This window comes from Bombina bombina, chromosome 3 (genome assembly GCF_027579735.1).
Source record: "Bombina bombina isolate aBomBom1 chromosome 3, aBomBom1.pri, whole genome shotgun sequence".
NCBI classification, from domain to species: domain Eukaryota; kingdom Metazoa; phylum Chordata; class Amphibia; order Anura; family Bombinatoridae; genus Bombina; species Bombina bombina.
Genome location: NC_069501.1, coordinates 710,611,506 through 710,634,891, shown reverse-complemented (window position 1 = coordinate 710,634,891; position 23,386 = coordinate 710,611,506). Strand labels below are relative to the sequence as shown.

Below are 23,386 nucleotides of genomic sequence, written 5' to 3'. Positions count from 1 at the left end.
ACAAACTGTTTATATATATATATATATAGTGTAACGCCACAAATTAAGCTTTACTATACGTGCATACGTGCTGGGTATAGATGTTGCCGTTCTAACAACAAATGTGCTTTTTCTATTTGTTTATTTTTAAGTTACGCACAGCTAGTTAAACCCATATCAGTTGTATTAAGAACTTTGGCAGCTTCAACATTATATAATGGCTCCCTGCCCGATTGTAAAATGGCGCCTATTAGCCACAGGTCCTACAGAGTGCAGCTAACGCCTGCGGCGCGTATACACTATATGAAACCACTCCCATGCGACCGAATATCTAGGTCTTGTCGGCCATATTTTACTTATTCGTAAGTCAGCGATTGTTGGAGTTAGACGTGTGGAGTGTCTGTGACAATATAGTAACGCTATATTTTTTTAAAACTTTGTCGCGTTCTTAAATTTACCGAAGCCTTATTTTTCGAGATACTTTCTTCTTTAGACGTCTGGTTCTTATTTAGATGGCAAGCTTTCCCGATTTTGTAAACGAAAATGAAATAGGTAAGTTAGGTAGTATATTACTGTCTTTTGTGGGTTAAGGGTGTATGAGAATGTTGGATATAGATTTATTCTTTTAAGCGGTATGCATAATTCTTTTACGTATAATTTAACCTTTTTATATTTATTTGAAGTTTCGGTTTAATCCTTCCCAGCCCTCAAGTATTTATGGGGGCCCCTCAACCGTGATAGATGTTATTTTTGAAAGATTTATGACACATCATATATGACATAGATCATGTGCACTAATGATTGGATGAGTCATTGACCCTCTCCTTTCAGCAGAAACTCTTCAATTATATGCTTGTAGCTGACATGAATTTCTCAAAGGGGGCACAAAACCCAGTCTTTCATTATTCAGATACAACATGCAATTTTAACCAAATCTCTAATTACTCTTACCAATTTTTTTTATAAATTCTCTACTTTCTTTAGTTGAAAAGGCAGGAATATAAGCTTAGGAGCCGGCCCATTTTTGGTTGAGAACCTGGGTAGCACTTGCCGATTTGGTGGCTATATATAGTGGTCTGGGTCCTTAGCTTACATTCCTGCTTTGCAATTAAAGATCGCAAGAGGACAAAGAAAAAGCGATACTAGGAGTAAATTAGAACATGCAGTTTTAGGCAATTTTCTATCATTAATGTCACAACCAAGTATATAGCTTTTGGAATAGGTCTGTTGGCGCTCTACAAATAACCAATAATAATACATAGCTTTAATGTCTCCCTTACCACCTAATAGCGACGTATTTGGGTGGTGCAGAATAGCTACTGTGTTGCTATATCAATCACATTTAGTAGATAGGGGTTAAGTTTACGTGCCAACTATGTTAGAAAAATACAATATATATAGTTTTAGTGCCTTGGCCCTATCCTTTAACTATTTTTGGTTTGACTCCTGTGAGTAAAGATCCTCAGCAGTTTTGATATATTATAATAATTTGTGTTGTGTAGTTATTCATATCACTGGCCGGTTCCCCCTTTTTTTTTTTTTTTTTTTCTTTTTTTTTTCTTTTTTTTATTCCAGGCTCACGTCAGTGAGTGGCTTGTATATATTATGGTAGACTTCATTAGTATATTTGGTGTTTCTCATATCTGCACATTTCATCTGTTCCACCCTCCCCCTCTTTCTGTGTGTGTGGAATGTATTTCAGTTATTTCTGCATCTTGACACTCATCCAACCAAATTACCTTCTTGCATCCCCACCCCTCTCCCTCCCCTTGTTTTACCATCCCCCACTATCCACACACTGCTTACACACACCAATCCTTTCCAGAGAGATGCCATCCTCCCCTTTTTGTGACGTGAAAGAGCAGAAATTTATTTTTTACTTCTCATTCACTGACAAATGATTTTGGAAGCTAATAGCCACAGACATACACTTGAGGAGCTAGTGAATGACTCTTATTATGTAGATATATGTATATATAGCTTAGCTATGTTACAAAGGGAGACTGTCCCCCTTTGCTTATATACTCTTAAAGTGAATGTAAATTTTGATGCTAAAGTTTGATTAAAAAAATTTGATTAAAAACAGGGGCACTTTAATTCATCAAAATTTACATTTCACTCCTGTTGTGAAAATATACTTACCTTTTAATCTTGACAGCCGCTCCAGCTTCCTCCGCCCGTTGCAAAGCCTCTTCCTGGGTCTAAAATGTGGAATCGGGCTTCCTCCAATCACGTCGTTGAATCAGACACCGATTCCCCTGGGGGAAGCCTTGATTGGAGGATGACCTATCCATTTCTGACATCAGAAATGGCTAGCGACTACCTCAGGAAGCTGGAGCTGCTGTCAAGTTTAAAAGGTTTGTTTTTTTTTTCACAACAGGAGTGAAATGTAAATTTTGATGCATTAAAGTGCCCCTGTTTTTTTACTAACATTTTTAAAAACCGGGCACTTTAGCATCAAAATTTACATTCACTTTAAATACATTCAGAAATGTCATTTAGATTATAGACCTGTTGGCTTTCATCTGCCTTGAAAACATTTCTGTGTGACAGATGAACACTATGGTTTTACTTACTTATCCCTGACATAATAAAAAGCTTTGCGTTGAGACCTAAAACTCAAAATTGACTACACCATAAAACATTTTGTGTAGGGAGTATACTTGATAGTGTTTTTATAATATTTTTGACCTTTTTGTAATGTAACTGATCATTATGGGTTTTCTAATATCCAGTAACAATTGGAAATGTATATTCCTAATTTTAGAATACGGAAATTATTTTTTTAAAGGGACAGTGTACACCAATGTTCGTTAGGGATGCACCGAAATTTCGGCCGCAGAAAGTTTCGTCCGAAAATGGCATTTTTGGCTATTTCGCGTTTCGTTTTTTTTGCCTGTTATTTTCGGTAAAATTATTGTGTAACATGTTTCAAATTTGGTGCTAGCCTAGAGCTGCTGTTTAAGTTTATTACTTGACTTACTGTTCTGCATATAATGAGTTTTCTAGGACTATACTTTATTTGGATAATTAGTAAAAAAAAAAAAAACCTGTTAAATATGATTCTGTTACATAGAACTAAATGAAGAATAATACAGTATATTGATATTTATAATTGTTTTAAGTAGGGATGCACCAAAATTTTGGTCGCAGAAACATTTTGGCCGGAAAATTGCCTGGTTTTTTTTTTTGTTTTTTTTTTCTTGGTAAAATTATTGTGTAGCATGTCATTGTTTTAATATATTTTTGTCCAATTTTAGTGTTACTTTCAATAAAAGTGTGGGATTTTTTTTATTGGCTCTAATTATGCAAAAAAAAACTAAAAAAAATTAATTTGAAAAAATACATTTTTGGTTTTCGGCCAAGTGCATCCCGGATTTTCGGTTTCGGTCTAGAATTTCCATTTCGGTGCATCACTAATGTTTGTAAACCTGCATGTAATAGATATACAAAGATAATGATCTAAAAAAACGGTATACAACCTTTTTAAACCTTAGACGCTCCCAGTTTAGTACTGCTGATGAGGTTAAGCTGTGACACCCAGTGAAAAACAGGTTAAACAAACAGGAGAAAACTGGAATATGTAGACATTATTCTGCATCTGATACTTTGGGGCTTGGGTAAGAGTCTGAAAATCAGCACAATGTTATTTGGAAAAAAAAAAAAAATTATACATAGTTACAAAATTTCCCAGATGGGTTTTTTAAATGGATCATCTACAAAACATTTCTGCAAAGAAAAATCTAGTGTGTCACTTTAAACCGTGTTTTTAACCTCTTCACCCAAATAGGTGTGTGTGTCATGTGGTACTTTTTTCCTATTAGGGCTACAACTAACGATTATTGTCATAATCGATTAATCAGCTGTTTTCTTAATCAATTAATCAGCTGATTTATTTGATTAATCAGAGTTACAAAAATAAACTTCAGACAAACTTTACATAAACACAACTGTTTGTCCAATTTTTAAGCAGCATAACAAATTTTTATAATTAAGCAAAAAAAAAACCACATTGTTTCAAGAGGTAGAACTACAAAGAGGTAGACTATTGCTGTTTATAACATTGAGAAATGAAAAATGTCAACATGATCACATGCTCCTGGCTGAAGCTGGCTCTTTTTGCAGCTATTTTGCCTGCAGCAGAGAAGAGGCGCTCAGATGGTGTTGAGGTGCCTGAGATGCAATTTCACCAAGGTGGGATATTTATATCTCTCTACCAATGCAAGGGGCCTCTTAACGAAGTAAGCCTGGACTGTATTCTAGCATAAAAATATCTTTAATATTCACTGGTAAATAACCAACTATAAGGTTAGAGTAAAAAAATATCTAGTCTGCTCTTAAAATAGCAGATATAGAATTATAGAGGTTGAATTTGGTACATATTACGATTAATACAAAATTAAAAAAAAAAAAAAAAACTAAGTCAAAAGCACTAAGGACTATATGTCAATAGGACAAAGCCTTATACATTTATCTATACAGTGCATATAATCGGCAATAGCAAGCAATCCGCTAATACTTATGCAAACAGATAATAGTGTCATCAGCTGTCGGTGCAGGTGGGAGAGAATCCGGCAGGCGGGTGGGTGGCCCAGCAGCATGGGAGTGTGAGGGCCCTACACTGAAGAAAAAAAAAAAAAAAAACATGGAGTGTTTGGGCAGCTACATTACAGAAAAAGGGTTGTGGGAGGGGGGAGGTGGGGCACTAGTTAGTGGGGGAGGGTTAGAGAGCTGTTTGGGAGGGATCAGAGAGGTTGGAGGGTAAGGGGGATCCTACACAGCCAGGAAAAAAACAAAACTCCTTAAATTTGTATATTGGCAGACTCTGCCGGTACTAAAGATTGGGGGTGACCAGTGGAGGGTGAGGGAGGAAAGAGCTGTTTGGGAGGGATTGGGGGGAGGGTAATCTACTCTAAAACAAAAATGTAAAAGTTAATCAGTGCGCCAACGGTCAAAATTGCTAATGTGTAAATAACAAAATAAAAAAAAAATGAAATAATTGACTGTCAAAACACCTATTATATAGCAGGAACTACATATAAATGCTCCTACATGAATTGATAAAAAAGATGGTTGTGTAAAGTACTCATCACAGGATAAGCTGTAAACAACAATATACAACAATAAAGAATCGTGAACTGGACAGAGTATTGTTAAGGTAAGCAATAGGTGAGATAATCTTAAACCCAATGTCCTTATGTGTTAGGTGATATTATGGATGGTATCCAACTCGCAGATGGCAAGCAGCTTCTTCAAACGAATCCTGTTGGTGACCCAGGGCGAATAACTAGATAGAAAGTGAGGCGCCAACATAGTGCAAAAATCAATGAGGTAAGACACGCAATAGATGTAAGTTGAAATGTACTCACAAGATTGCAGACACTTGAAAAGTGTCACAAAAGCCTCCTGGACCCTCAGTCGTCCAGCTAACTCCCACTCCAATGTGGTAAGGTGAATCCGCTCGTATATACCGGCTGTATTGGCTCCAGTGGTAGTCTCTGCTTCAGACAGTGTTTCCAGCTGACAAACCTGTGGCCAGCTCAGGATACAAATGTGCGGTTAGTGTTCACCCGTTAAGAGCCAATTGTCAAGACAACTCAAGACTGGGTGATGTTGCAGTAAAATAATGCTGTAAAATGATTACCAGAAGGTAAAGAATAAAGGTTTGTGGCAAAAATCTTAGTAAAATAAATAAGGCTTTAATGGGCACAACGTTTCTCGGTCTGTACGTGACTGTTTCTTCAGGTGCAAAAGTGTATAATAAAATCACAACAGCCACGAACTTATAAATCTCTAAACGGCGTCTTCCAAAACACACCGCGCATGCGTGTAGGTGTGTCCGAAATCTGAGTTCAGTTTTAGTCAATTGACCAATAAGGTGCTTGAAGTGAAACACACCTCTCTGATGCGTATATCTCAGGGGTAAACAAATGACCAATAAGGTGCTTGCGGTAGCACACCTCTTTACCTTCTGGTAATCATTATTTTACTGTAACATCACCCAGTCTTGAGTTGTCTTGACAATTGGCTCTTAACGGGTGAACACTAACCGCACATTTGTATCCTGAGCTGGCCACAGGTTTGTCAGCTGGAAACACTGTCTGAAGCAGAGACTACCACCAGAGCCAATACAGCCGGTTTATACGAGCGGATTCACCTTACCACATTGGAGTGGGAGTTAGCTGGACGACTCTGAGGGTCCAGGAGGCTTTTGTGACACTTTTCAAGTGTCTGCAATCTTGTGAGTACATTTCGACTTACATCTATTGCGTGTCTTACCTCATTGATTTTTGCACTATGTTGGCGCCTTTTATCTTACTTTCTATCTAATATCTACTCTAATTTAACCCCTTCACTGTGGTGCGCAGCTGCAATTAGCGGCCTTCTAAATAGCAGACATATGGCTTTGACATTTTTTGTTATTTCTGAACAAAGGCGTATCCCGGAGATGCTTTTACAACCATTTGTTCCCTGGTTGAACAAGCCATAAATAATTTCAGTGAGAATCCAAAGTTTGTGGGGGGAAAAAACATTTTTTTTTTTTTTTTTAATTTGATTGCATTTGGCTGCTAAATGAAATATACTAAAATGGGCCTAGATCAATACCTTGGGTTGTCTACTTAAAAAAAAAACACCTTATTCTGTTTAAATTAAATGATAGCAAAAATGCTAACACTTGCTCTGGTATTTTGAGCAAGTTTTTCTCTGAATGTTCCGGTAGTGAAGGTGTTAAACACAGTAATAACTTACTATCTCTATGTGGTTTTAACAGATTATAGGCATGTTATAGGGTATGCCCTTGGACAAAGTTTGCTATAAAATGCCAGTTTAAAAATAATGCAGTTTAGTTTTATATCCATTTTTATGACATAAGCTGTGTGATTATTTTAAAAAATTTTGTGCAGTTTCAAATAGTTTACTTTCACATTTTTAAAAAAAAAATTTTTTTGGCAGTTCCTAAAAACTGCCACAGATGTGAAAATGAATTAGTTACCAAACAGAACATAATATGCAAGTCAACACTGCCCTCGTCCAAGTGTATTTTATGTGCACCAGCTCAAAGATAGATTTCCTGCTTTTGTGTCTTATATATACATTTATATCTATTCTTAAAGGACCACTGAAAATTGTAAACTACATAATTTTGAACCTTCATATCTGAGAATAATTTTGCGATGAAAACTGTTTTTTTTTTTTTTTTTTTTTTTTTTTTTTTGTTAAATCAGTATTTTGTTAATTCATTTCACTGATTTCCCTGTCCCCAGAACACACACTATCTTTGCTAACCAATCACAAACTAATATTCAGGTATAGCATTAACTCTGTTTTGCACATGTGCAGTTGAGGGAGACTAGGAAAGCCTGTCCTTATCTCTTCCCTTAAAGTGATAGTAAATACAAGCATTTGTGAAACGCTAGGATTTACCAGTGCAACAAATAAAGGGGACCGCCCACAGCAGAACGCTATTTTGCAGTGAGGTAATCTTAGCCGTTAGTATGCTAGCTATCTGGCATAATGCTGACCCGCACGGCTATTGGCTAAAAGGTGGAAACATCACCTCTGCTGCGGGCGGGCTGAGGCTCTCAGCACGGTGAATGCTGCAGACAAATCAAGGAACTTTCGGCATGAAGTGTTTTTTATTCATTACTAAAAGTCCCCTTTATCATTGCACTGGTACTATCACTTTAATGTGGTTTAGCACTGATTCAACTTAGGATAATCATTCTTTGCAATAGTTACTATCGTGATTGTTGTTGCAAAACTGATAATCCACCTTTTACAAACATGTGACTGCTGAGTCGTAGGGGGGGGGAGTAAACAAAAGCGTGCATAAATTGCCTTAAAGTGTTAACCCAAACCTCCCTGGGAGAAAGTAAATCAAGCACATTTTAGATGTATTGTACAGCAAAAGGTAGCTAATGTATATTGCAGTAATGTTTTACTTGCAGTTATGAAAATTATGTGTTGTTGAAATGTCAAGTTTAATGGTCTTTAAAGGTCCTTTATGTTAAAATGACATGTTCTAATCTGATATAGAATGTAATTTTGACACTAACGCTTTGTGTTAAATCTACACAAGGTGGTTAATCACACAGTTGAATAATTGCTTTGGACTCCCAAAGCACTGCAGATCCTAAGCAAAAACGGCCACTGATCTTATCAACAGCTAGTGTACAGCTGGATCATAACTAGCGCTCCTAATTGGATCAGTTGCAGTTTCCGCTTGTGACGAGAAGCGCTCTGTTTGCGGGACTTTAAGCATGTAACTCCTCTGCGGTGGTTAAAAACAAAACATTACATTGTTGCTATTGTTAAAATTCAAAGCCAAAACAGATTGGTGCATGTTTTTTTTAACAATATAATGGCCCTTTAAATTCTTTCATTTTATTTACATGGAATGTGGTAAGACATACAGTTGTTACCATTCTTCATTTCTATATTTACTTATTGCTTTTTATAAATTATCCATATTTATCCTCTTTTTGTGGATCAGTGATATGTAAGAGAAGGAACAAACTGGTTCCACTTTAAGTATCATTTTAGAAATGTTTTGTGGAAACACACACACACACCTTGTTTAGTTTCCATGATCAACCTTAATCAAATGATTTTAATTTTTTTTTTTTCTTATTTAAACTTGCCTGTTTATCTTGTTATAGTAAGATCACGGACCATCGGGGAACTCATAACGCCAACTTCTCCCTTCGAGCAGAAATATGGCCGTGAAAATTGGACAGTGGCTTTCGCTCCTGATGGCTCATATTTTGCTTGGTCTCAAGGCCATCGAATTGTGAAATTGGTTCCTTGGTCACAGTGCCTTAAGAACTTGTAAGTAAAATGTTATCTAATTTCAGTAAGCCCCCCCCTCCCTTAGTAGAGTTGTAATATAGGACACACTTTGTGTTGTGAAGTATAGTCATTAGTGATGTCACAAATAGTTCGCCGCCGAACATAGCATGTTTGCGTTCGCTGAACATATGCGATGTTCGGTCCGCCCCCTATTCCTCATTGAGTAAACTTTGACCCTGTACCTCAGTCAGAAGACACATTCCAGCCAATCCGCAGCAGACCCTCCCACCTCCTGGACAGCATCCATTTTAGATTAATTCGGAAGCTGCATTCTTAGTGAGAGGAGGGACAGTGTAGCTGCTGATTTAATAGGGAAATCGATAGCTAGGCTAGTGTATTCAGTGTCCACTACAGTCCTGAAGGACTCATCTGATCTCTGCTGTAAGGACAGCACCCCAAAAAGCCCTTTTTAGGGCTAGAACATCAGTCTGCTTTTTATTATTTTTTCCCCTGTGTAATCTAATTGCAGTTGCCTGCCAGCGTGTGTGTCAAGCTCACGGTGTATAGTGTGTCCACTTGCCCAGTGCCACCACTCATATCAGGTGTAACAGTAGTGTACATTTAAAAAAAAAAAAAAACACTTTTTTTGACTGTGAAATAGCAGACAGCTGCCAGTACCCAAGATGGCCGCCAATAAGGCAGATGGGGAGGGTTAGAGAGCTGTTTTGGGGGGTTCAGGGCGGTTGGGGGCTAAGCGGGGATGCTACACCACAGCATATGTAAATATGCTTAAAAAATTAAAACAAAAAATTAAAAAACTTATTTTAGTACTGGCAGACTTTCTGCCAGTACTTAAGATGACGGGGACAATTGTGGGGGAGGGAAGGGAGCTGTTTGGGAGGGATCAGGGGGTCTAATGTGTCGGGTGGGAGACTGATCTCTACACTAAAGCTAAAATTAACCCTGCAAGCTCCCTACAAACTACCTAATTAACCCCTTCACTGCTAGCCATAATACACGTGTAATGCGCAGCAGCATTTAGCGGCCTTCTAATTACCAAAAAGCAACGCCAAAGTCATGTCTGCTGTTTCTGAACAAAGGGGATCCCAGAGAAGCATTTACAACCATTTGTGCCATAATTGCACAAGCTGTTTGTAAATAATTTCAGTTAGAAACCTAAAATTGCGAAAAATTTTAAGTTTTTTTTTTTTACATTTAATCGCATTTGGCAGTGAAATGGTGGCATGAAATATACCAAAATGGGCCTAGATCAATACTTTGGGTTGTCTACTACACTTAAAGGGACAGTATACACTCATTTTCATATAACTGCATGTAATAGACACTACTATAAAGAATAATATGCACAGATACTGATATAAAAATCCAGTATAAAACTGTTTAAAAACTTACTTAGAAGCTGTCAGTTTGGCTCTGTTGAAAAGGTAGCTGGAAAGCCCACTGCAAGTGACAAATAAGACACTCCCCCCCCTCCCCCTTCTTTTGCATATGAAAAGACCCTTTACACAAACAGGAGCAAGCTGGAGTAGGTAGTCGAGCGTATTCACATAAAACTTTGGGGCTTGGTTGGGAGTCTGAAAATCAGAGCAATGTTATTTCAAAATAAGCAAAACTATACATTAATTTAAAAAAAAAACTTTATGGGCTATATAAATAGATTATCTACAAAACATTTATGCAAAGAAAAAATGAGTGTATAATGTCCCTTTAAGCTAAAATTAACTCTACAAGCTGCCTACATGCTCCCTAATTAACCCCTTCACTGCTGGGCATAAAACATGTGTGGTGCGCAGTGGCATTTAGCAGCCTTCTAATTGCCAAAAAGCAACGCCAAAGCCATATAGGTCTGCCATTTCTGAACAATGGGGATCCCAGAGAAGCATTTACAATTTATGCCATAATTGCATAAGTTGTTTGTAAATAATTTCTGTGAGAAACCTAAAGTTTGAAAAAGTGACAAATTTTTTTTTAGTGATGCACCGAAATGGAAATTTTGGACCGAATCCGAAAATCCGGGATGCACTTGGCCGAAAACCGAACCGTATACAGACAATGTATTTTTTCAAATTTTTTTTTTTTTAGTTTTTTTTTTTTTTTTTTTTTTTGCAGAATTAGAGCCAATAAAAAAAACCCCACACTTTTATTGAAAGTAACACATTAAAATTGGACACAAATATCTTAACAATATGCTACACAATAATTTTACCAAGAAAAAAAAACTGGCAAAAAATGCCATTTTCGGCCAAAATGTTTCTGCGACCAAAATTTTGGTGCATCCCTACTTAAAACAATTATAAATATCAATATTCTGTATTCTTCTAGTTCTATGTAACAGAATCATATTTAACAGGTTTTTTTTTTTTACCAATTATCCAAATAAAGTATAGTCCTAGAAAACTCATATGCAGAACAGTAATTCAAGTAATAACCTTAAACAGCAGCTCTAGGCTAGCATCAAATTTGAATCATGCTACACAATAATTTTACCGAAAATAACAGGCAAAAAAAGAAAACCGAAATAGCCAAAAATGCAATTTTCGGCCAAAATTTTTTGCGGCCGAAATTTCGGTGCATCCCTATTTTTTTTATTTGATCGCATTTGGCAGTGAAAAGGTGGCATTAAATATACCAAAATGGGCCTAGATCAATACTTTGGGTTGTCTACTACACTTAAGCTAAAATTAACTCTACAAGCTGCCTACATGCTCCCTAATTAACCCCTTCACTGCTGGGCATAAAACATGTGTGGTGCGCAGTGGCATTTAGCAGCCTTCTAATTGCCAAAAAGCAACGCCAAAGCCATATAAGTCTGCTATAATGGCATGTCTGGCACACAGTGTTGGGGCAAGCGTCCATCTGACCACTGATACCTGGTCTGCAAAGCATGGTCAGGGCAGGTATATCACCTACACTGCGCACTGTGAAGCGGGCGTAACCCTTACACTACCTGATCGATACAACATCATACCTGATGTTTTAAAGCACGTTATTCCAAACAATTTAGTAATGTTAGGTGATTTATGGCTTAAAACCAGACTCTGCATCAACTGTCATTTTCCATGGGAGTTTTGCCAGGGATCCCCCTTCGGCATGCCACAGTCCAGGTGTTAGTCCCCTTGAAAAACGTTTCCATCACTATCGTGGCCAGAAAGAGTCCCTGTGGGTTTTAAAATTCGCCTGCCTATTGAAGTCTATGGCAGTTCGCCCGGTTCGCGAACATTTGCGGAAGTTCGGGTTCTCCGTTCACGAACCCAAATTTTTATGTTTGCGACATCACTAATAGTCACATGATTTACAACTTCAACTGTGCTTCTATATTTTCCTTTGTAGTTTCTAAACCTTTGCTTTTATAGATGTCTGTGCAATCACTTTACACACTTGAAAGAATCTGTTATGGTTTGGTGCTTGTTCACAATGCCATTGATGACACAAGATGTTTCCTTGAAAGATTCTGTTGCGTGTTTACCAATTTGCAAACATAAAAAGTTGTGTATGTAGCCACGCTGGCTTCTTTTTCCTTCCCTCCCTTTTTCCACTGGTGATACAGCAAAAAAAGTTTAAATGTTCCTGCCTGGGGGGGGAAACAGTCAAGTTTTTGCAATGGTACTTTGTTTTGTTACCTAAACTCTAAGTATAAAGTAGTCATGTTAAAACTTACATATTTTCCATTACAGCTAGTTTAGCATTTTTGTACGTCAAAATATTATTGGTAATGTCTGGAGCATCAAGTTTCAAAAATGCAATGCAGCGTTTGGTTTATTATTGAATATAAAAAAATTTAATATTTAATTCACAGCAAGGGGAAACCAAGCTTTCTGCCTTCCTGGTGCTTACTTATAGAATAAGTTATGATGTTCAGTCTGTTTAAATAACACAATTTACCTATCGTGAAAACAAATGTAATTTACATATTTAAATGTAACCATACCATTAATTTATTTGTTTAATGACATTTCTGAAATATAAATTGTTATAAGCATATTGAAACGTATAATTTATTATGAGTAAGCGCCAGCTAGGCAAGAAACTTTATTAATGAATTTTTTTTTAATAATCCACCAATGTTTTGGTCACTGCTACAGTGGGAGTTCCGCACTGTACTGTGGAGCATTTCTATGTTACTTATAGCCACTGATGCAGAACATCTTATTTATATGGCTTCTGCAAGAGTAGATTGAAGAGATGCTGTTGCATGGTTATTGAAGAATATGTAATGAATACATTGGTCTATTGTAATTAACTCACTGGTATGTTGAGAATTTTTTTTTTTTTTTTCCAAAGTCTAAACTCCTTAACCACTTACCTTGTTTGATGAAGCAAACGTGTTCACTTTGGCCATAAGTTTGTTCATTAGTTAAATCGGTCTTATTTTAGAAGCTTATGGGGGTAAAAAAAACTATAGCAGACTGTCTTTCTACAAGTGGCACAGTCTAGCTAATGTTTATAAAAATAAGGCACTTTAGTACAGAAATAAATCTTCAGTTTTTATTCATATTTAAATGCATGTATTTAACAAAGTCAAATGACATAAGGTATTTTAATAGCTGTTTTTTTCTTAATTTCTCGTTTACAGCAGTTCAAAAAATAATAGTAACTTGTCAAATGCAAAACTATCCAGACAGAATAGTGACGTTGGTCAGAAAAATAAGCCTTTAGAGCACACGATAGACTGTGGAGACATTGTCTGGAGCCTTGCATTTGGGTCATCTGTGCCAGAAAAACAGAGCCGTTGTGTGAATATAGAATGGCATCGTTTCAAATTTGGGCAGGATCAGCTTCTGCTCGCAACAGGGCTGAGCAATGGGCGCATCAAAATATGGGATGTTTACACAGGTATTATCAGTTGGAGGCAAGCTTACTAAATTAATCCTGTGTGTTGTGAACTCACTATATGAATGAAGGTTGCAATCTATATGATCCCTCCCTAAAATTCATTTAGTCCATCTGTTTTACACGCTTATAAAACCACTGTTTAAAGCTATAATAAAGCAGAACTACTGTTTTTAAGGTATAGTTTACATTGTATAAAATACAAAATGTTTATGTGTTAATGTTATCTTGCCCTAAACAAACACTTTGGGAAGCTACAAAGGTAACTAGACTAAAGTTCAAGTATTGTGAGTTTTGGCTCTAACTTTGGCTGTGGCGTATGCTTGGCAAATGCAATTTTCTTTCTACAAGGAAGCATAAAATAGTTTAAGGATTTCATATGCTATCTTTGTTTAGGGACAAAAGGAGGAAATGATCAATTGAAAGATAAAATATAGGTAAAATCTTCATAGAGGAACACAATGTGCAGTAGAGCGTAGCACCACTGGCTAACACATTTCGGCTTAAACCGCAATCATAGCCTATTAAGCCCCAGTTTAAAAAAAAAAACAAAACCTTTTTGCATTAGGTATAGAGTCTAAACAAAGTACAGCTTGATAAAGTGAGTTTGTGTAACTAAAACAGGCTCATTAAATATGTCTTGCAGCTCAATAGCAAGTGCAACTAAACAAAATTACTTTTGGCTATTGCTGTTGGATATGTTTACATCCACATAAATACGTATTTTTTTTTTTTTTTTTAATATATGAATAGAATGTTTGCTGTTGGGTTACATTGCCTAAAAGTTTTGTGATTAAACTTTTTTTGTGCTTTGTGTTTGCAAACTAGTCAGTCTGATAACCCTACATGCATTTGAAAGCAAATACCAGAAACCTAAAAATGTGTGATTTGTTCACTTAAAGTGAAGGTTAACTTTGGTGAATGAAAGCCCGTTTTTAAAAATACTATAAAAACAGGGACACTTTCATTCATCAAAGTTTACAAAGCAGCCGTTTTGTTAAAAAAAAATTTTTTTCCCACTGCTACAGCAGCTTCCCCCACCTAGAGATCCTCTATGCACACGTCAGCAATGACTAACCCTGCTTCCTCCAATCACAGATTTGCCTCAGGCAATGACTAACCTGGGGAAAAAGCTGATTGGAGGAAGCAGGATTAATCATTGCTGAAGTGTGCATAGAGTATCTCTAGGTGTGGGGAAGCTGCTGTAGCAGTGAAAAGGGAAAAAAAGCTAATTATTTTTTTGACAAAACGGCTGCTTTGTAAACTTTGAATGCCCCTTTTTTTTTTTTTTTTTTTTTTTTTTTTTTAATGGGCTTTCATTCACCAAAGTTTACCTTCACTATAAATTACTGTACAGTACATTAAAATCGTTACAACTTGTGTCCTGCTCGTGGGGCACCTAGCAATTGGAGGAAGCTGGATTCGTCATTGATCTCCTAAATACAGTACGAGTTGTTGCGGCTAGAGAAGCATTGCACAACAGCTGCAGAGCTCACTGGCTGTGTTCAGCCTCAGATCAGTGTTTTGCTGCTGACTAGCAGTTTAACCCCTTTGCAGGGATTAAACGGTTATGTGCAAGCTAATGTGTTAGCACTATTACATTTCCTAATTGAGTTATAGGGACAAAAGTGCAATGAGTGATATTGTTAAAGGTATGTGAAACGCCATGAAATTGTAGTGCGTCTATCTCTACAAGTTTTATTACTTTGTTGTAAATACTTGATGCTGAAAGTTTCTTCATTTGCCTTCAGCGTATGCTGCGAGCCTCATCACTTTAGTTTTTTTTTTTTTTTTTTTCTCCTCTTCCTCCTGAAGTGTTCTGGTTTACTGCATTACTGACATTTGATTGAGCTTACAATTTTTTTTTTTCTTTCATTAGGGAAGCTCCTCCTTAATCTTATGGATCATACTGAAGTTGTCAGAGATTTGACATTTGCTCCAGATGGTAGCCTTATACTTGTTTCTGCGTCAAGAGACAAAACTCTCAGGGTTTGGGATCTCAAAGATGATGGTATGTACAATATTTAAATTCATTAAGTATTTAAAAAAACATTTTGCTGGTTATATTGCATAAAGAGAAACAATATGCTACTGTTTATGTTCAATAAAGTTCATATAAACATTCTTATTTTCTATTTTAAAAATGACATTCTTAAAGTATCAAGAGATATTGGACCCTCTGGTGTAAGATTATTAAAATCAGCTTGGACTTCTCCAGGATTAAATATCCTGACCATTTTAAATATTTATACGCAACATCAATTTTTGCTACTGAATTATTTTTTTGCTACTTTAGTACATGTTGTCAAAGGCAACTAGTGATTCTAAATTAGGCAGTGTAAATGTTTGTATTTTTTTTAATTTTTTTTTTTTTTTTCTTAGCTTTACTAATTTCTAACCTATGATTGTTACAATATACTTTATATTTATTAAAACACTAAAGTAATTGTGAAGAACAGTGTCAATGCCACTTTAACTTATACCAACTAATGTATTTACTTTTTTTCTTTCTAGGTAACATGATGAAAGTATTACGAGGGCATCAAAACTGGGTTTATTGTTGTACTTTCTCACCGGACTCTACAATTTTGTGTTCTGTTGGAGCTGGCAAAGCTGTAGGTTTCTAAGTACTGTGTGTTTTTTTTTTTTTTTTTTTTTTTTTTTTTTTAAATTCTGTTTTCTTGTCCTAGTTATCTAATATTTGCTTGTGCTCAGTGTTTGATATAATTTAGTCCCTTGAATGATTAGTAAGCTTTGTAAAGTGCATGACTTATTTAAACTTAGTTTAGTGTAGGTTGAATCTTTGGAATAACTTGCACTGCTTTTGGCAAGCTGATCCATTATCAGAGATGTAAGCAAATTATCAGTATCATTTCCTTTTGCTTTCCTTTGCACAATATATATATTTATATATCAATGTAAATGAAAAATCTCCATAATGTAGCAAACAGTTCTGAAAATGCAGTTTATTGGCTTATGCCACAAATATTTACATATTTCATACTTATTTGGAACATGTCCTTGTGTCATATCTGAAAGCAGTGCAGGTGCTGCTCCTATAAAATGTCATTATGGTCTAGAAAAACAAATGCAGCCTTGTCAGTTGAAAGTTTCATTAGATATATATATATTTATTTTTTTCCCCAAAGAGTGTATTGATAATTAACTGTACAATATTCCAAATGCTGTTTTTGGATTGCTTATTAGAACAGACTTTTTTTTTTTTTCTAAGGAGCAGTTCAAGCCTTAAAACATGTAGCATAATTGGATATTGACGTTCATATTTGTTAATCCAGTGCTTTTTGTAGGCTTGTGTTTTCCATAAGCTTCTTGCTTTCCCTGTCACAGGTGGTGGCAGCAATATGGGTGTGATTGAGGTTAAGTTGGCACCACACAAAGGCGCACAGTGCTGTTAGCTGTGCAGAATGAGTGGCATCTCTGGCTACCAGGCTGGGGACGACCATTGCCATAGGATGAAGTAACCTTGCTTTCGACTGCAAGGTGTACTGTACGTACACAGGTGCTGGTTGATGTCCACTTTCTGCTTTTTTTTTTTTTTCCCTTTCTTTCTTTTCTTTCTTTTTATATATATACTTAATTTAAATCTAAGCAACTTTTAATTTTCTTTTCTTTGTGGTAAAACTAATTTGTATAAACCACTGTTGCATATTTTATAATGGTTTAACATTTATAACCTCTAATAAGCAGTCAGTGCTGCTTTTTAAGTTATAAGACTGTCCAACTATACCACTTCATATAATTTAATTCTGATACTGAAGTGTAATGTGTAATCCTCACATATATATTAAATTGTTTCAAATGGCTTCACTTTGACTCAGGACATCCTATATGAATATATTAAATACAATTGTTATTTGTAAAATGTCAGTTTGTTTGCCAAAAGTCCTCTTTTGGCTGTCAATTCTCTCTTTTCTTGCAGTATCTGTTTCTCTTCCTCGGCTCACGTTGGTGCCTCAAGCCTTTTGTAAACAAGTGAACTTATTCTCACAAGGGGTACTACTGGAGTAACCAGAATATAACTTTATACTATCAATTTTATAGCATTATTTTTAAATACAAACATTGGTTTTAGTTTAAACCCTTTACTCTTATATTCTTAAATATAATCATATTCAATATTGTGCATTTAATAGAATTTGCTTTTTGCAGTAACTGTAACAAAAGCATCTCCCTTTTTTTAGTTTTTGCATGCTTTGCTTTAATGAGATCCCATTAATATACTGAGTGTATAGCTGAGCATTTACTATAAATATAATTAATTTGTAGCTGACTTTAAAAATAGTTTTCTAGAGCACTTTACCTGTATTCAGCACTTTCTATAACAACCTTATTTTTTCATTTCAGGTGTTCCTGTGGGATATGGATAAATATACAATGATCCGTAAGCTAGAGGGACACTACAATGATGTAGTAGCTTGTGAATTCTCTCCTGATGGAGCTTTGTTGGCTACTGCATCGTATGATACCAGAGTTTATGTCTGGGATCCCCATATTGGGTCGATACTACTTGTACTAGGGTTAGTATTTTGTATGTAGTCTTTGAGAAAGCAATTTTTTAAATGTGTTCAGCATAGTTTTTTTTTATATTGTTTCTGTAAACCTAAACTATAAATATGTTTTAGGCACTTATTTCCCCCTCCTACCCCAATATTTGCTGGTGGAGATAATGGCCGTTGGGTGAGATCTGTTGCTTTCAGTCATGATGGAGTACACATTGCCAGCCTTGCTGATGATAAGTAAGTTTGTGGTCATTTATATGTTTATGATTTTTGTTGTAATTAATACCAAAGAATGTTCTTTTCATTGCTTATAGGAACATAAAACAAGTTTAGATAGAGACAAAATATAGTAATGTATTTTACCTGCAAATTTATACTGCAATGCCTCCCATTAACCCTTTCTTTTTAGTTAATGAATTGTAAAGCTCCAACTCCCCCCACACATTTCCTTCTAATACTGTACAGGGTTTATCTGCTGGAGCATGCCTAGAAGCTGTGAACTCAGTTGAAATACAATGCCTGTGTCTAAACACGGGGGTGGAGCACAGTACTACAGACAGCATGGCTTTGTAACTAATTTTTTTTTTATTTTAAATAAAATACCCCTATAAAAATAAATCCGCACCCCCTAATCTAATACTAAACTACCAATAGCCCTTAAAAGGACCTTTTGTATAGCATTGCCCTAAGTTAAACAGCTATTGTACCTCTAAAAATACTAAATCCCCACACCCACCAAACTCCCCCAAAAATAAACACTAAAAAAAACTAACTACCCATTGCCCCTAAAGGGGCATTTGAATGGGCATTGCCCTTAAAAGGGCTTTCAGCTCTTTTACTGCCCTTTAAAAAGGCAATAAGCTATTTTTCAAGCCTAAAAAAAAAATAATATAAAAAAAAAAAAAAAACCAAAATTAAAATAAAGCCTAAGCCCATTAATGTTCCTGTATTTACTGTTCTTGAAGTCCGTCTGAGAAGGTGGTTTTCCAGACTAATCAATCTAGCTTCATCCAGAGCGGAGGTGCAGAGCTATTTTTCCCCAATGCCTGAATCCTCAGCAGCGGTCCTAAACGGCCACTGTCATTGGCGGAGGCGTTCCTCTGAGGCATGGAGGCCCCACTTCATCCAATGTCTGTCGTAGACTAAAGATTGAATGCAAGGTACCGCAATCAATTTGGGGTACCTTGTATTCCTACTGGCTGAAATTTTGAAACCTGCCAATAGGATTAGAGCTACTGAAATCCTATTGGCTGTTCAAATCATTCTTTTAGCTGCCTCGCGCTGCTAACATTCCTTTGAGGATAGTTGCACAACCTCCGCAAAGTCATAGGTGTATTGCCTTGTTTGAAGGGTAATGATGGTAAAGGCTTGATGAAATTAAGATTTAACAAGCATGTGTAAGAGACCAGTACTGTTGTGTGTGTTTTTATTTTTTTTTTTTTTATTTTTTTTTATATATTTAAATCTAGACAAATAGCTGCTAGTTGACTGTAGATGTGTTTTTTTTTTTTTGTTTGTTTTTTTTTTTGTTTTGTTTTTTTACCTTTCAGCCATGTATATGTGAATAGATTTTGGCTAAATCCAGGATTTTTCATATGTATCTGTTTAAAATATTTAGTTTCAGTATCAGTTGGCAATCATCATTTTGCCTTTTTCAGGTTGGTAAGATTCTGGCGACTTGATACAGATCACCCAGTGGAGGTTGCACCCCTGAATAAAGGACTTTGTTGTGCCTTTTCTACTGATGGCAGCGTTTTAGCTGCTGGGTAAGTTAAAGACTAGTATTATGACTTTAGGATTACACAGCAATTCTGTTTTAAAAAAAAAAAAGGAATGGAGATGAACATTTTTTTTGTTTGTTTTTTTATGTACTTACATTCTTGTTTTTGTTGCATTTAGAACTCAGGATGGAAACGTGCATTTCTGGTCAACTCCAAAATATGTTTCCAGCCTTCAGCACTTATGTCGCATGGCAATAAGAAGAGTGATGACAACGAACCAAGTTCAGATGCTGCCTATGCCTCAAAAAATAATAGAGTATCTTACTTACCAAATTGTGTAGGGAATGTTCCAATTTCATTTTGTTGAAATTGGTGATTTTCCCAAAAGCATTACAATCTTTGCTTTAATTGTTACAAGTTTTCCTTTGAATATTATAAATATAGTATTTAAATGTCACATTTCTGATCACTTAGAGCTTTAAATCTGAATGATTGAGAAGTGTGTATGGTAAAGGCAGAAATGGACTCTGGAGATATTTGTACAACTGTGAAACTAAACTGTAAATATGTGTAAGCTGCTAATGTGTATTTTATTGCTTAAGTATATTGAATTTGTATGTGCTGGTTCTCAAATGTCTGTCAGATATGGATGTTGTAAAGCACAAGTGTTATTTCTGAGAAGATGGGTATCGGCAGTGAGCAAAAGGAAGTCTATCTTTTTTCATATGTGATTGATCATAAGATCTTAAGAGTTTCTTAGCTTTAAACTGTTTTGGTAGATGGTAACTTTAGTGAGAAGGGAATGTTTGAATGTTTTTGCTGTGAACATAGCGATAAGTCTCATCCCTGTAAATTATATTGCTCTGTAATATATTTCCAGGGCTATACTTTGGTTGGCTGCCAAAGATGAGCAAAGTATTTGCTGTTGCCTTCTGCTGTTTATTTGCACTTGCAGGTTAAATGAATGTATGCAGTGCACAAAATGCAGACTTTATTTTTTGAATATCGCCAAAAGGTCTGTTAATAAACTTTTTTTATTTTAGACTCTGCTTTTATTGTATTTTATATGAAACGCCTTTTACTGCTATACAATTCTGTAACCTTCTTTAGTACTTGCATGTAAAGGGATGGGTTTTTTTCTGTCATTGTAGCATAGCCTCTGCTAAACTGATCTCTTGTGACAACATTTTTGACAGTGTCCGCATCTTATGACTCCTGCCCTGTAAAAAAAAAATAAAAAAATTAAGACCTATAGCTAGGGAACATCCCTACACCACTTCAGATGTGATGTGGGCAGTAATTGGAGCATAAGTTTCCTGACTCGCTTACTATCTGCATCCTGATCTGAAGCAGCATTAGAGCATACATGAAAAGGATATTAAACAGTGCTCCTTTGGAAAATCAAATATGCTAAATCAACGTAAATTTAAAAAGCAGATTGAGCAAAAAACAGTAAACCTGTCATCTTGCAAAATTTGCAACAAGCCTAGAAGTTTTGACACCAGGATAAGATAAGCATCCATGCAGAGGCCACATCCTCCTTGTAGGGCTGTAACAGGAAGTAATAGACATGCCACAAATCTAGTGTAATAAGAAAATCCCTTTTTAAATAGATGAATACATATTGCAATGATTTCTATTCAGTATAAGCAACTGCTTAGTGTTTTTTTTATTTATTAAAACCATGAAACAGACTAGTTTTAAGATTCCTTTAAGTTCAGTTTGTACGTTTTGATACATTTTGAATTGGTTTTAAAGTATTCTAACAATAGCATTTTATATTTACTCTAGAATGTCTTAATTCTTGGAGAGCACTTGTAGCTGTGTCACAATTTATGGAAGACCTAATATCTTTATTTTGGGGGGGAGAAGTACCATTATATTCTGATACTGTTCACACTATATACATCATGCTTTTAGAAAAATACCAACTTTCTACATTAAATTCAGAAAACCAGATGCATTAAAAGTAGCCATATTCTCTGCCTGCATCTTTGGCTTGGGTTACCGGTTCTAAAATGGAAATGCTGGTCTATTTAAAACTCTTACCTTTCTGATTACAGTACTGTACCATCTTTCTGATGGTACTGTGTATACAAAAGTATTTGTATAAAACTACCTTTTAGGTTTCATGTATATAAGCGGTCATGTGACATGTAAATATTGCTTAAATTACTAAAATTGTTTACATATCTTTCCCAAGCTGTCCCAATTTACAGATGCATATATACAAATAAAAGTGTGGGTAAAGGATTGTGTACCTGTATAAAGTCTTGGGCCTTCATATGTTAGGTTGAAGATTCATCTGGGGTCATGCATAACCGCAGGCCATTGGTACCCAAGTGCACAACTGATTTAGTTTTTTGCTCATAATCAGTGTTCAGAGATTACACTGACCCTGGGAACGCAATTGCTGCACCACCTTACTTAGGAGCTCCTTCATTTAACAAATGGGCTTTTAAATTTCTGTGTACTGCATTCTTAGACTCAATATATACGACCTACACTAAAAACCTTAGGTAGATATCTTCTCCATGTGTTGAGAGGCCTGACTTCATTAGGTTTGCTATTCATGCAGTGATGGGGGGATTAAAAAAAAATATATCTGCACTCCCACTTATTAGATAGTGACCAGGGTACCCGGTCAAAAAGTAATCTAAATAGTAGAAGCACGGACTGCACTGGAGTTGTGAAAAAGTAAAAACGTGATGTTTCAGGGTCCACAGACCAAACCGCACGCGTTGCATCAAACATTACAACTTAAATAGCCTTAAGCCCCACCCCAGTATTAGAAGTGTGCCAAAAACAAGTCAGCTACCATAGTGATTCAAAACATAGCAGTGAATATAGTACAAAGGCAGCCCCAAACTTCCTTATTATAGTGACATATAAAGTCTCATATTGATTATCACTGCTAATAATCATGTGTGACAATGTGGAATTAAATATTTATAAGCACACATTACCTATCACCTTAACAAATTGACCGTTAAATGCTCATTAAAAACAATCTAGTGAATAAACCATAGTTAATTATTAAGACTGCAGTGAGTTATACAATTAATCCATGGCCATTCATCCTTTTTCAGAATGTCATGGGTTGCGAATCTGTCTCTTTGGTCTAGTGTGATCATGGTGTTTAATTATGGAATTGGGCTTACCTTATAGCGTTTTAATACATTCTACCTTTCTATTTCAATCAAAGTTTGACCGAACAATAAAATAAGCAATTATCAGATAGTCTAAGTATTGCATTGTTGTACATTCTACCTTTCATTGATATTCTGTTGCCGTGTTAAGATGTAAAGCCTCTTAGTTTACCATGGCCTTGCGTGCGTGTGACGTCACTACCGCATGGCTAATTTAAATATCATGGTCTGGAACAGCCAATCCGCTTACTCATATGTGGGTTAACTATTCCCGGATCTTACGGTCATTCTAATGTGCAATGTATTTTAATGGATGTAACTATATAAGCAAAGAATGAAAACGGACCCAAATTAATGTGGCATCTGTTATCTTAAA

The 23,386-nt window shown here is 35.9% G+C and overlaps 1 protein-coding gene across 2 annotated transcripts; it reads left to right on the top strand.

Annotated features, from left to right (window-relative positions):
* Positions 1-331: 331 nt before the first annotated feature.
* On the top strand, positions 332-20,903 carry WSB1 (WD repeat and SOCS box containing 1). Of its 2 annotated transcripts, none has more exons than XM_053707518.1 (9): positions 332-531; positions 8,640-8,808; positions 13,364-13,623; positions 15,500-15,631; positions 16,135-16,235; positions 17,986-18,158; positions 18,264-18,377; positions 19,799-19,906; positions 20,040-20,903. In XM_053707518.1, exons 1-9 carry the CDS (start codon positions 492-494, stop codon positions 20,200-20,202), a joined length of 1,260 nt encoding a protein of 419 aa, XP_053563493.1. In that variant the 5' UTR covers positions 332-491; the 3' UTR covers positions 20,203-20,903. The 2 variants fall into 2 exon arrangements, with proteins under 2 accessions (XP_053563493.1, XP_053563492.1); XM_053707517.1 differs by lacking the exon at positions 332-531 and adding an exon at positions 2,171-2,336.
* The last annotated feature ends 2,483 nt before the right edge of the window (positions 20,904-23,386 follow it).